Below are 15421 nucleotides of genomic sequence, written 5' to 3'. Positions count from 1 at the left end.
TGATTCATATGCATTAAGAATTAAAAACAGAATGTATTGTATAAAATACAAACATGAAATTCTTTTCTAATCACCAGATGGCCTCACGATGGATATAACTAATTAATTATCAATAATCTATCCTCGTCTATTTTAATCAATCAATCAATCAATCAATCATGACAGAAAGGATAAATAAAAATTAAAAAAAAATAATGACCAATATAATATTTAATCGTAATATGAAAGCAACTTTCTACTTACTGCTTTGGCTTGCTTCCCCCATTTGTATAATCTACTGACCCTATAAACAATCCCAAACAAGCGACTGAGCTGGGCAAGTGCATAATTAACCAGCTCCACCAATTATTTTCCATCCGTTAATGTCAACTCTCCCCCTTACGTTACAGGATATAAACATTTTTGTATAATATGATTATTTAAAGGGAGTTTTAACGAAAAGCCTACAGTACTGTTCACTTTAACGAAAAATCACATTTTAACACTAAAAAGTCAAACATGGTATTATTCACTTTACCCTTTATTTTATCTTTATCATCAAAACTCAAAGATTTCAAACATTTTTCATTAGTTTTCTTTTATTTAAATCGTGCTTGAGCCAATGTTGTAACATGTATAAAAAAAAATTGGGTAATATCAGAATGATTAAATTTAGAAATAAAATTTGCAAAACTAAATGATGTGTCATCAATAAGAAAAGAACATGTTTATCAACGATTAAGTAATAATTCAATTATCAACTTCTATATCATTTAATTTGCAAAATCTTGTCTACAAATTTAGCATTACTCAAAAAGATTTATAAGATAAAATAAACTTGGCCTATAGGGTTTCCACACTTGTTCAAATTCAAGAGTGCCCATGTAGGGAAGTTGCCATATTTGTCCATGCATGGTTGGTGGATGTGTAACGCCACAAAAGACCTTCTGCCTTGGATGATGCTTGGTAGGTCACCTTAATCTTTATGAAATTCCTTCGATCAAACTAATGGAACTCCACTTCAACACCAAAAAAATTTCTACCTGATGGATATTGTTCCTGATACTGACACTTTCTTGATTTCATTCTAAACGTAATATAGAGTATTTTAGTATATTTTGAAGTTTTGACCGTTACATCTTTATTTTTTGTCAAATATACAAGGATCAAAAAATAACGATTAAAATTTTTAAAATATAAAATTATAATCCGAAGTACTAGAGAGTTTTCGGGGTTATACATGGGATTGGAAGAGTGATACATTTTCTTTTACCAGTATGTCCTTCAAATTTGGATGGTGTATAGTTAGTTGTCATCCGAAATTTTTACTCAATCTTAATTGACATCATTTGCACAACAATTAACCCGTAAACCTAATGAAACATAAAACTTTATTTATCCTTATTTAGGACAAAACATATAGGTATCACCGAATTCAAATTGAACTTACTTTTAAGAGATTCTGAATAGAGCACGTCTTGAGCGATTTGATTTAGGAAAATAGATTGAATTAGTTGGTTTTGTTTTCTTTTGTCAATCCAAGCCTTCTAAAAAGTCTTCTGTTCTAGACATCGAAGCGTGGCACGAAAGGCTGCCAAACCACACATGGCATGATATAACATCAGCTCGACAAGCACACCGCATTAGAAATTGAGCTGCTTCTATTTTCACATGCAAGTCGCGTCCACTTTGTTCCACATTCCACACAATGGAACATTAACTAATTATCATAATCTCAAGTATGATAAATGGAAAATTTGTAGTATCTTTCAGGCTATTTTGTGTATTGAAATTTCTTATCATTGATTAAAATTTAACGGTAAAAAATTTGAAGTATAAAATAAAAAGAAAAATAATGAAAAGAGTTCGAAAATTTTAAGTTTTAAAATATCAAAATAAAAAGTAAAATGAATATTACCAGGATTAATTTTTTAATGTAAAAATATGATTTTCGTTAAAGTAAACAGTACCAGAAGTTTTTCGTTAAAATTCTTTAAAATAAATTAGAACATAATAGAATTTGTGTAGGATGAATCAAATTAGCATGTATATATAACATTATTACGTATGCACATACGTCGAGAATAGACTTAGCGAATATTAAATAAGATTGATTGAGAAGACCAAGAGAATTTACATGTGTGCATATATAAATTGTATGATTGATTGAGAAGACCAATAGAATTTAAAATACATGTGCACAATATATTTATATAAGTTGGTGGAAAAAGCAAAATAACCCATAACCCACACAGCTTTATAATATTACACGACCAGCAGCCAACTGACCAAGAGATTTTTTAGTGTTTTAGGAAGATGATCAAATATATTAAGTGTAATAATACAATTAGTTATAAATTTGAAGAAAAAATTATAACTAATTGTATTGTTACACTTAACATACCTAATTTTATTTTCGGCACATTAAAATATTTCTCCTAATTCACCATTCCATCAAGATCCGCATGGCCCTTCGTTCCCTGGCTAACTCACTTTAATACAACCTAATTAACAAGTAGTTGAATTATTCAAACCCGGAACCTTAGCTAGCTCACAACTACTGCACGTTACATTTCTTGAAGCTTAGGTTATGAAATAATCGTGAAAATTCCACTACTACCAGTACTAGGCATATATGAAGCTTCCGAGTTCCGAAACGCGGTTAATATAAAACCGCGGTTAATATAAAACCGATACCTCCCACGTTGTCAATCTTTTTTGTATGCAATAAAAAACACTCAGGCCTTTCCATCTCCAAGTCATGCTTGACCATGAGAATAATAGTCGAGTTATAACTTCTATATGGTGCTTGACTTTGATGCCAAGGATCTAGTATCTACATTGAAAAAATAGATCTTGACCTAGTATACAAGTTTTGGAGAGAATTTTTCAGTGCGCTCAGAACATGGAATAATACATTACATGTCACTAGACAAGTAATGAGATATTTGTGTAATAACTCAAAAAAATAAAACTTTCCTCCACTTATATAATAACACGTGGTGTACCACTTGTGAAATTGATACCAAGTGGAATACCCCGCAATAAAAACTTAGAAGTAATAGTATTGATTAGTTAGATGAATTAGTCAACTAAGTACAGGTTGTTAGATATCCACAAGCATATAAACCAAGTAAACTGATATTGCTAAAGCAAGACAAATGATCTCCATTTATTGTTTTAGCTTTTGTTCTTGAGTTAGGTTTACTTAGTTAACAAAGTGTCAATACTAGCACACCCTACAAAGTTTATCTCTAACAATGATTATTTGGACATAAGGGTAGCTTTGCAAAGTATTGACACACAATGAAGTTTTTGGCCGGAAAAACCCACCTCTGGGTAAAAAACCGAGGACTCTCCACTGAGTCCAATCCACTAGTGTAAATAAAGTTCATACAAAGACCACACAAGCTCAATTCTTAGATTCCTATCTATGGAGCAGCTTTACCTTTGTGTAACCTTGCCTTACACGAGACAGACTCATTCGGTCCTCACGAAGTGCCAGCTGATCTTGAGCTCATTACCTTGTGATACCGAGATCAACATGATCAATGAAATGATATGATGTTATGATGTGTTCGAGAAATGAGGATTCAACGACTAGTCAGGTTCTCCAGTCAGACAGTTGAAGAATAACCTAACATGAATCTAGTCAAACAATGATTAGGTATTTGTGCATGAGATGGTTTTGTGGCTAGAGTTTCGGTTTGGAAGCTTAAGAGGTAGCTCTAGGCCAAATGCACTCTTTTATTGAAAATGTGAAAATCCTAACCAAATAACAAATGAAACCTTAGAAATCTTTTTAATGGAAGCTGGATGTTTCAGACCTGAAGGACAAGGAGACACATGTCACAAGCCAAATAGACCTTCCCAGATCAAGGCTGAGAGATCCACGCACGGAAAAATGTGTCAGTTGCCCCTTGTGGGCTTTCTTAATTTGCGTGCCGGATAGCTAGAAAACAGACGAAAATCCTGACTAGACAACTACACTAGACAGAAGGAATCTAGAAAAATAAGTTTGACATGCATATGCTAATGTATGATACAAACCCTTTTGTAGCGAAGATGGCTGGTGCTTTGACAGGATCAATCCTCAATAGTAATTCCAGATTAGCATTGCACCCTAACTCTAAGTTATGAGCATGTGTGGTAGCAATTACAAGATTTAACAAAGGAAGGCACACAATAAACCTAAGACTTAACAACCCGTATTCCAGGCACAATAAAACAATTTCTCCAAGTTTTAGGTATATTAATAAATAATAAGTTTATTTGAGTAGAATGACAATGCATGCTACATACTAAAAAAAGAAAAATCGTAGACGAAGCTTTCCACGCGTTAAATATGCATATGAATTTTCTTTTTCCTTGTGTGGGAAAACATGTACAGGAAATCTGATCATAAAAGGTCACGTAATTGGGGTTTACTTTTCTATTTATCTTTATTAAAATCCAATTTAAAGAATTATGAATTCTTCTTATTAAACTAGGTAGCGTTTATTGGCAATCTTTTATTATTTTTTTAATTTTTTAATGAATTAAAATAGATTCAAGTATTTGTTTAATTTTATTATATAGATAATCTTAGGAACGATACTTGGAATTTTTCTAAAAAGACAAGAATGCCTCATTAAATAGGCAAGACTTACAAATATTCCCACGCGCATGAATTTAATATTGGAGGCTTGAGCAACAAACTACGACACCACCAAGCTTTATGTCCTAGCAAGAAAGAAAAGTTAAAGGCATTAAAGATAAGAATTGTATCTTTAATACTCTCTTAATTGAAGACCAACTAACATAAGTATTGAATCCTCACCACACTCAATCATACTACCATCATCATCCGAAGATGTTAGCTCATAATTAATATCTTTGAGATTATTCTTTCTTCGTTCATCTACGAATGACTCACCTTGCTAATGGGAAGCTGACACGTGTAGGGCAAAATCCTACAACTAGGCCCGCCACCTTCCTATAAATACCTCATCTCAACCAATTTTTGGTAAGCTTTTACTATGCATACAAACCCAAAACACTCATTCTTTTAAGATAAAATGACTTACATCGGAGGTCCATTCCCAATCACCCACCTCGTGGACGCGTGAGGCTTTGGCCTTGATCAAATGTGTTACTTTGTTTCATAGGTATAATTTTGTCGAGACCAAATTAAGATAACTGAATTTTACTACCACATGTCCATTATTATATATTTTTATATATATTTTAATGTAAGTAACGTTATTACTCTAAACTATACAAAAACGTTATTACTCTAAACTATACAAAAAAAGGGAGTAACTTAAATTCAAAATATATGTTAAAAATAAAAACTTTATTTACCATGACAGTTACAATTCCAATTAAGGCACTATAATTTGTGTGGGGTTACATTAATCAAGTGGGTGGGATATTCTAAGGATATATAATATTGATGCATTTGTCTTAATTTGCATGTTTTTTCTTTCTATTCTTTTGTAATTTTGGCTCTATTTGTACTAGTCGTTGCCCAATGCTTCTGCAGCAGCCACTCTTGCACAAGTCGCCAAAACGTGTCACTATATAATTCATCCGGTCATGTAAGCAAATGATGCATCAATTGGAAGCTTTCGCTCTTCACATGTCATCCACTTAACACATATGAATCCACACGTTGATTAGTCAAAGCAGATAATTGGATCTTAAAATTGCTTTCCAATCGGGTTCAGATAATAGCTGTTGAACTGACCATCTCAAGATAATGCAATATTTGGATGAACATTATTTGAGCAGCTCTTTTTTAAAGTGAACGATAGCAATTTTATTAACGTGAATGAAACATACAATCATAGGGCATCCTTGATCACGTTAAGGGCTCCTCAAATTAACAAGAATTAAAATTAGTCTAATTTGGCCAATCTATACTCTATAACATTGTCTTTTTTACGAATATGACATACACGGACGTCTCCGAAGTTCTGCAAAAGAGACTTGATATCCTCCACAATCAAGCCCAGTGGAGTAGAACACATCTGCATGCTGCCCAGGTTCTGAACAACTTGAAGAGCATCATTCTCAAGGACCACTTGCGGAAACTTACTGCCAAAAGCCAGCTGCGCAGCATCAGGAGCTGCAAGAAACTCAGCAGTTACGAACGAAACTTCTAGCATAGTTACCGGCTTCGTCGGAAAAAACCATACAACTCTTTCAAAATTAGTTTTAGAACAAAATGATCCGTCCACATTGATCCTTTTAGTTTATTTTATGAGAGATTTTATTTTCTATTGCTATGGCGAGCAACTTTCAATGAATTTGAGCATGATCACAATGCATTATATCTACATAGATTTGTTTTTCATTAATCTATGTCGACAAAAGAGGACATATAAAAAATAATACGTAGAACAATACATTATGTAATTTACTGTTTATCTACAATAATTTATCCAAACCAGTCCAGGACCATCCATTACACATAAATATATGTGTAGTAGGTTGCTTTCACTTTACTATTCAATTTCTTATATACATGGTTGTTGGAGGGATGAGGAAATGGATGGATATGTCTGTAACAAACTTTTTGGCCCTATTGTAATGTGATTAATTAATTTCTGTCCAATTTGTCGAATGTATGCTCTTCTTATATTTATGGAGCCCATGCATGTTAGTATTTATCCTAAATCCTAATAGTTTTTATTTTACTGAATCCCAACAAAACTCCAAAATTAAACGAGTTTAGGTGAAACTAAATACTGAGATAGGTGACCTCCTAGGAAGTTCTCGTGTTGCATTCTTCACCATAAACCCTAATAGTTGGAGCATGTAAAACGGAAAGGAGGACTGTCTTTTTTTTTTTTTTTTTTTTTTTTTTTTTTTTTTTGAGTAAGGGTTAATAGAATATAGTGGTTAACTCCTTAGGGCCAATGCTGGACCACCACCCCCCTAATGACGATTCACAAATGACAATTCCAATGAAACAAGATACAATGCATGGTACAATTTTCTTATGAGATGGCACAAGCTTATTGGTCAATAACCTTAATGATCAGTAATATATCGAGATATTTTTTAGTGTGCCTGGAATAAGGACACATACATTAAATTTCATTATACAAGTAGAGAGATCCATCCTCTATATATATATATATTGTGTGTGTATATACATGTATACTGATTGAAGACTTGAAATGATATGGTCCTATCCTATGGGATGAACTGATGAAAGTGATTTTGTGACGGCAAATTTTTTTAGTTTTTGCTTACCAAAACGGTGTCTTCTTTCACGGGCTCGACGGCTTCTTTTGCCTTTTTCCCAATTCATGCATGCATGTAATACTAATCACATGTTATACATATTCTGAGCCGGCCACCTGCTGCCCGTGCTACGTTTACGTACCATTTTGGTTTTTGGTGGGTAAATATTCCATCTGCACGGCCACCTTAATTAACACACGCGTCCATAGATACAAACGAAGTTGAAAATATTAAATTATTCCTAATTTTTTGTAACGGATTATAGTAAATTGTATGCACTCAAAACAAAACAATGTTACGTCACTACAATTGAGTTATCCGAAATTAAGTATTTGTAAAATATCAATCTAATCCTTATGTTGAAGGGTGAGATGACGATTGATATGAGTCACTTGAAATTCCTCTATGATCTTGAGGTTCCGTGTGTAATTTCATTTGTTACGATGATCATGCAATGCATGGAGCGGTGCACGCAGTGGTCTCTTTCATTACTAAACATAGGGGACATTTTTGTTGGGACCAAATAGCAAACTACAAAGCATGTAGCAGACACAAAACGAGTCTGAGAGACTCCAACAATATCATCTATGCGAGTTGGTTAAATTCCAGTTAACCAACTAATCCGTCATAATATTATTCTCTCTGTCAATGTGTTCAACTCACACCTTCTTAGTTGTCTCATAATTAATCTGCAACTATGCATAATTGTCTCAAAAAGATGGAATTTGTCAACTTAGATTTGTTTCAACAACATAACACAATAGCCATATGGAGTCATCTTTTTTTTTTTTTGTTTTTTTTTTTTTGTTTTTTTTTGTTTTTTTGTTTTGAGAAAAGGTGGCATCTAGCTCAGTTCTTCTTGATAGGTTATTTCCCAAATACTATCAATATTGTCCGAGTTTGTTTGCTAATAGAGCTAGATTTGTTACCATATATGTCGACGTGGATAGATGCATCTATATTTGATTTACCTTTTTTATTTACCATTCCATATTCCTTAATTAATTATGAATTGCTTTGGTTAATTCCCTCTATATGACTCCCTAGATTTACCAAAATATATTCTAAAATAAACGATTCAAGATCCTTTACTCCTTTTGGTTTAAACTTCAAAAAATACAAGTGTTTCATGGCACTTGGAACAAAAGTTTTTTCCCCTTTTTTATTTTGAATTGACGAAGAAGAGGGGATATGAATACTTAGGAAGATCTGAAAAGAGATTTCAAAAAAATATAGAGTAATTGTATTTAACGAAAAATTTGAAACAAAATTGAACACAGTAATGCTATAAAATTCATATAACCAATCTCACATAATGAGTTTTTTTTTTTTTTTGTTTGTTGTATTTTGAATGACGAAGAAAAAGCCTTTGTTTTTGGCCTTTGAACCAGACAAAAGTGCCTAGGATTATAAAAGTACAAAAACATTACATAAAAAATTTGAAACAAATAAAAAGACAAGAAAAGGTGCATCATGTGATGTGAGTGCTTTGGTGTAAGAGTGTTTGACCCGCCCCGCCCATCCCGTTTGACTTCCCTAATTTTAAATTTAAAAAACCACATTTTTACACGGAAAACTTGGAGTACTCTTCATTTTAATGAAAAATCATATTTTTACACTAAAAAGTTAATCCTGATACTATTCACTTTACCCTTTATTTTGTCCTTATCGTTAAAACTCAAAGTTTTCAAACCTTTTTCATTAGTTTTTCTTTAATTTTAATTTGTATTTGTCTTAAATTTCTTTCCAACCAATTAAGAAAAACCATGAAAAATTAAACCGATCAAAAAAGAAATTTACTCTGAAATAAAAAACCCTAATTTTCCAGTAATCTCCTTGAAGCACTTTCCACTTTCCACTTTCCCCTCTCTCCTCCTCCCTCTGATTAATGAATTAGTTATCTGCTAATTAATCATTACATCAGAAGATTAATGCAAATCATTTCGGGGACTTTTCTAATCAAGTTCCAGAGAGAGAGAGAGGGACTAGAAGGAGAAGACCATTTCACGCATAAAACAGTCACCCCCATTGACGAGGAGCTCCCCCCGTAACTCTCCCGCGAAACTGAACTTACCCGGAAATTTTCCATTAACCAGATCATTCTTCTAGACCTTCCCCATCAACCCTTTTATTTTTCCAATTCGGTAAATCCATTTCAAACATTCCTCCCTATTCTTCGTTTTGTTTTTTTCTGGGCAAGCAGCTGAGTCTTTGGAATCAATTTTCAAATAAAAGAAAAAAAAGAAAAAACCGAAGGCAAATGCGCGTCCTTGACATTAGTCAAAATGCGAGATCCGAACCAAGTCTCCGTTCAAAGCTGCAGTTTTTAGAGAAAATTCAAATACCCGAATATTGTTCATATAAAACCAATCTTTCCCAACTCTTATTTCTGAATATATGTGGGTTTGGATTTGTGGGTTTCTTCTGTTGAGAGAAAAAGTTTACAACTTTGGGTGTGCAGATTAGAGAGCTGGGTGTGCAGAAGGGGAAAAAGCAGGGTGCTTATCAGTAAGCCTTTTCTGGTTTTTTTTTACCATTCAGGTTGTAAAAATTCTTTGTTTTTATTTATTCTTTCTCTCTGTCGGATACCAAATTTGTTTGTTTTTTGTGTACTGGGGTTCTGAGCTTTCTGCCTGAGAAAGTTTTATTTATTTTCTGGGATTTTCCCCCACTTTTGGGTCTCTGTGTTTAATATTTGTGAATTTTTGGGGGGTTGTGGAACTGGGTTCTTGCTGTGGGTGTCTTTTTTTTTAAGAAAGAAGCTGTTTTTTTTTTCACTGAGGAATTGCTTTTCAAGAAGCAGCTGCAGAAGTTGGTAACTCTTATTTTCACTAGGATACATATTCAAAACTGCGTTTGGATTTTATTCCTTTTGAAGAAGTTGCATTAATTAGTGAGGGTTTGGAATTCAAAAGCAGCTTTTAGCCTTGTAAGTTGGGTTTGTGTTGGTTGGAGCTTGTGGTAGAGTGAGAGGGAATTAGAGAGAGAAAATGAGGGGTGGAGGCAGAAGAAGAAAGCTGCATTTCAGCAAGATCTATTCTTTCACTTGTGGTAAATCTTCTATGAGAGATGAACATTCACAAATCGGGGGACCAGGATTTTCCAGAGTGGTTTACTGCAATGAACCGGAATCTTTCGAGGCTCAGATGCAAAATTACGGAGACAATTATGTTAGAAGTACAAAGTATACACTTGCTACTTTCTTGCCAAAATCTTTGTTTGAGCAGTTCAGAAGGGTGGCCAACTTCTACTTCTTAGTCACTGGTATTTTGGCATTCACAGCTCTGGCTCCATATAGCGCTGTCAGCGCGATCATCCCTCTTATTATTGTGATTGGCGCGACCATGGTGAAAGAGGGTATCGAAGATTGGCATCGAAAACAACAGGTACTGGTTTTTCTTTCTTCAGCCTGGCTCTACATTTTGGTTGTTTTTCTTTCCTTGTCCCTTAAAATTTCAATGACTTAAATTAGTAGTTGAGGATTTTTAACTGTTGAATTTTACTGTAACTATCTTGGGAGTTAGAATTGATGAGGAAATTTATTGAATGAAAGTTTTCCGAGGCTTGGAGGATAATCAAACTAGATTTTTCAACTTCCTTGAAGATATGCTCGATCTGAATTATTTGACTGTGCCATGTATCTTACCTGCTTTATAGTTTACATATCATTTTCTGGTTCTGGTATACTGTCAACCGCAGCTATGTAATCTCACAAGTGCGATGATTTTCCAGGATATGGAGGTGAACAATCGAAAGGTTAAAGTACGTGATGGTAATGGGGCTTTCAATTATACTGCGTGGAGAAATCTGAGAGTGGGAGATATAGTGAAGGTAGAAAAGGATGAATTCTTTCCGACAGACCTCCTCTTGCTTTCATCCAGTTTTGACGATGCAATTTGCTATGTTGAGACCATGAACCTTGATGGGGAGACAAATTTAAAGTTAAAACAAGCGTTGGAAGTATCTTCATCCTTGCAGGAGGATTCTAACTTCAACGATTTTAGCGCCATTGTTAAATGTGAAGACCCGAATGCAAATTTGTACTCATTTGTTGGAACTATGGAGTTCGACAATGAACAATTTCCTGTCTCTCCTCAACAGCTTCTCCTGAGAGACTCTAAACTCAGAAATACAGACTACGTATATGGAGCTGTTATCTTCACTGGTCCTGACACAAAGGTTATTCAAAATTCTACCGCCCCTCCTTCAAAAAGAAGCAGAGTTGAGAGGAAGATGGATAAAATTATCTACTTCTTGTTCTGTGTTTTATTTATGATGGCATTTGTTGGGTCCATTTTCTTTGGGATTGCAACGAAAGATGACCTAAACAAAGGGACCATGAAAAGGTGGTATCTCAGGCCAGATAATTCAAAAATTTTCTTTGATGCTAAAAGAGCTCCGTATGCAGCAATTTACCACTTTTTGACTGCCCTAATGTTGTATAGCTACTTTATCCCCATCTCCTTGTATGTGTCCATAGAAATTGTCAAGGTTCTTCAGAGCATCTTCATCAATCGAGATGTTCACATGTACTATGAAGAGGCTGACAAACCAGCACACGCCCGTACCTCAAACTTGAACGAGGAACTTGGCCAAGTCGACACAATTCTCTCTGATAAGACGGGAACTTTGACCTGCAATTCAATGGAGTTCATTAAGTGTTCTGTGGCCGGGACAGCTTATGGCCGAGGCTTTACTGAGGTTGAGAGGGCTATGGGTCGACGAAATGGTTCACCATTGGTTCATCAACTAAGTGGAGGGGACAATCTCAAGGACTCTACTGAAACAAGGGCACCCATCAAAGGCTTTAATTTTACAGACAAAAGGGTCATGAATGGAAACTGGGTTAATGAGCCTAATGCAGAATACATCCAGAAGTTTTTCAGTTTATTAGCAATCTGTCATACAGCAATTCCGGAAGTTGATGAAGCTACTGGGAATGTTTCATATGAGGCTGAATCTCCTGATGAAGCAGCATTTGTGATTGCAGCAAGAGAACTTGGTTTTGAATTCTACAAAAGAACGCAAACAACCATATCACTGCGAGAGTTGGATCCAGTGTCTGGCAAAAAAGTTGAGAGGTTCGTATATTGCATTGTTTTTCTGATTATTAGGACTTTTAAATCTGTGCTGGTGCTCTTAGTAAGTAATGTAGAGAGTATACTCATTGAGTTATGTCATTTTTGCAGGACGTATAGCCTTCTCAATGTTTTAGAGTTTAACAGCACAAGGAAGCGAATGTCTGTGATTGTCAGAAGTGAGGAAGGAAAAATATTATTACTTTCCAAAGGTGCCGACAAGTAAGTGCTTGCTGCCTTAAACTTGAATCTTTTCTTACTTCTTACTGCAAATTTAAAACTGTTTTTCTAACCAGCATAACTTCTTTTCTGTTCAGTGTTATGCTTGAAAGGCTTGCCAAAAATGGTTCGGATTTTGAAGAAGAAACCATGGATCATCTAAATGAGTATGCTGATGCAGGGCTGAGGACCTTGATACTTGCTTATCGTGTACTTGAGGAAGACGAATACAAAGAGTTCAATCAAAATTTTATCAAGGCCAAGAATTCAATTAGTGCAGATCGTGAAACAGTGATTGATGAAGTAACAGAAAAGATTGAGAGAGATCTAATTCTTCTTGGTGCAACTGCTGTTGAGGACAAACTACAAAATGGGGTATGTAGTCATATATTGATGGGGTAACATGGAAGTTTCTTTATAGACGATATCAAATTTTGAATTAATGTTCTTTCTTTCTTTTTTGGTTAGGTTCCTGACTGCATTGACAAGCTTGCCCAAGCAGGAATTAAGATTTGGGTTTTGACTGGAGATAAGATGGAGACTGCCATCAATATTGGGTTTGCATGTAGCTTGCTTAGACAAGGAATGAAGCAAATTGTAATCACTTTGGAGTCTCCGGAGATTAAAGCGTTGGAAAAGGCAGGAGAAAAGGAGGCCATCGCCAAGGTAAAACTATATACATATAGTTGAATTTGTTTGTTATTGAAAACGGAATCTGTAGCTTAATACTCAAGGAAGTAAAACGGTTTACTTCAACAATATAATAATACCTTAGTAATGATGCTGATACGATATTTGCTGATTCATCATTAGGCATCAAAAGGAAGTGTTCTCGATCAGATAAATAGGGGAAAGGCTCAGCTTATAGCATCGAGCGGGAACTCTGAGGCATTTGCATTGATCATTGATGGAAAATCGCTTGCTTACGCTTTGGAGGATGATATAAAGAACTTGTTTTTAAATCTTGCAATTGGCTGTGCATCTGTTATTTGCTGCCGTTCATCACCTAAACAGAAGGCACTGGTATGCTGACAAATTATAACATAAGGATTTTTTTTCTTTTGCAGTTTTGTTCTTATATCATGCTCAGAAAAGAATTAATTTGTTTTCAATGGTGAAATGTAAAATAGGTCACTAGACTGGTAAAATCTGGAACTGGGAAAACAACACTAGCGATCGGTGATGGAGCCAATGACGTGGGCATGCTCCAAGAAGCAGATATTGGGGTTGGAATTAGTGGTGTTGAAGGAATGCAGGTATTGTACAGATTCTTCCAATTGTTTTACCGAAATTAATTCTTGTTTCACTGTATTTTCCTCTTAACTTTTATTCTCATGAACTTTTCATGCTTATTTTTTCACAGGCGGTCATGTCAAGTGATATTGCGATTGCCCAATTTCGATACTTGGAGCGTCTCCTGCTTGTCCATGGGCATTGGTGTTACAGGAGGATCTCATCAATGGTATGCATGTCATATACTATGAAACAAACTTGAGACTTCAGAATCTTCGACAATGTGGCGAAAAAAATTTAAATTATCACAGGCTAAAACTCATGTGTGCAAATTTGTCCTTGCAGATTTGCTACTTCTTCTACAAGAACATCGCATTTGGTTTCACTGTCTTCTTATACGAGGCAAACACATCCTTTTCTGGACAGCCTGCATACAACGACTGGTTTTTGTCTCTTTATAACGTATTCTTCTCATCACTTCCGGTGGTTGCTTTGGGAGTTCTCGACCAGGATGTATCTGCGCGGTTTTGTCTCAAGGTAAGCTCACTGGGTTACATGTGAAATTCCGTTCGGATTAACATACTTAATTTCAAGCCTTGTTTTGAAACTTTTGGTATTAATTGTCTATCCTGTTTTGTGTGACAGTTTCCTCTATTATACCAAGAAGGGGTGCAAAATGTTCTCTTCAGCTGGCGTAGAATATTCGGATGGATGTTGAATGGGTTAACAACTGCCGTGATTATTTTCTTCTTCTGCACGGAAGCGCTAAATCAGCAGGCCTTCAACAATGACGGCAAAACTGCCGGAATGGATATTCTCGGGGCAACGATGTACACGTGCATAGTTTGGGTTGTGAACTTGCAGATGGCACTTGCCATCAGTTACTTCACCTTAATACAGCACCTCTTCATCTGGGGTTCAATTGCACTATGGTACCTCTTTCTCTTGGCGTACGGCGCCATGTCACCCACAACCTCCACCACTGCCTACAAAATCTTCATTGAAGCCCTGGCCCCCGCCCCTTCGTTCTGGCTCCTCACAATCTTCGTGCCAATCGCCGCTCTAATCCCATACTTCACATACTCAGCCATTCAAATGCGGTTCTTCCCAATGTACCATAGAATGATACAGTGGATACGCTACGAGGGCACATCAAATGATCCCGAATTTTGTGACATGGTGCGGCAGAGATCTTTGCGGCCACAGACTGTTGGTTTCACGGCGCGATTAGCAGCGAGGGCCAACCGTGTAAAAGACAGACGTCGTAACCGTAGATAAGCTTTGTAAGTTTGTTCTTTGGTATAGTAGGTCTCATAGGATACAGCTTCAGTCTCTCCCAAGTTTTGAAAAACGCTGCGTTTTGTACATCGATGGGTTGCATATATGTTATACAACAAGATTTTTTAGTTCAATTTGTTCTTAGGAGTGTGCCCCTGTAGCCAGATGACTCTGTACAGAAGCAGTTTTCGGCTCTGTTAGATTTAGAGATTGTAAATTTTGAGTCATTGGCCAATGTATGTAATACATAGTGAAATAATTTATCGCGGGGTTCAATACTTGTGTTTTCTTCTTGCATTTCTGTTCTTTTTCTCATGAATTCTCCCTTTTCGTTTTCTTGATGACGAAAATAAAAACAAAAACTGAAACGAAATGGTTATTAAGTGAGCTATTAATTTTTT

At 35.5% G+C, this 15421-nt stretch overlaps 1 protein-coding gene across 1 annotated transcript; it reads left to right on the top strand.

The window, feature by feature from the left end:
* Nucleotides 1-9050: 9050 nt before the first annotated feature.
* Nucleotides 9051-15298, top strand: LOC137736802 (putative phospholipid-transporting ATPase 9). Its single transcript, XM_068476073.2, has 10 exons — nt 9051-10598; nt 10945-12293; nt 12402-12512; nt 12608-12884; nt 12978-13175; nt 13323-13532; nt 13640-13765; nt 13873-13971; nt 14088-14279; nt 14388-15298. Exons 1-10 carry the CDS (start codon nt 10203-10205, stop codon nt 15018-15020), a joined length of 3591 nt encoding a protein of 1196 aa, XP_068332174.2. The 5' UTR covers nt 9051-10202; the 3' UTR covers nt 15021-15298.
* Nucleotides 15299-15421: the final 123 nt, after the last annotated feature.

The sequence above is a fragment of the Pyrus communis genome, chromosome 13 (assembly GCF_041283825.1).
Source record: "Pyrus communis isolate YQ-2024b chromosome 13, ASM4128382v1, whole genome shotgun sequence".
NCBI lineage: Eukaryota > Viridiplantae > Streptophyta > Magnoliopsida > Rosales > Rosaceae > Pyrus > Pyrus communis.
The sequence above is the reverse complement of the archived record's forward strand: the minus strand, read 5'-3'. Positions and strand labels throughout refer to the sequence as shown.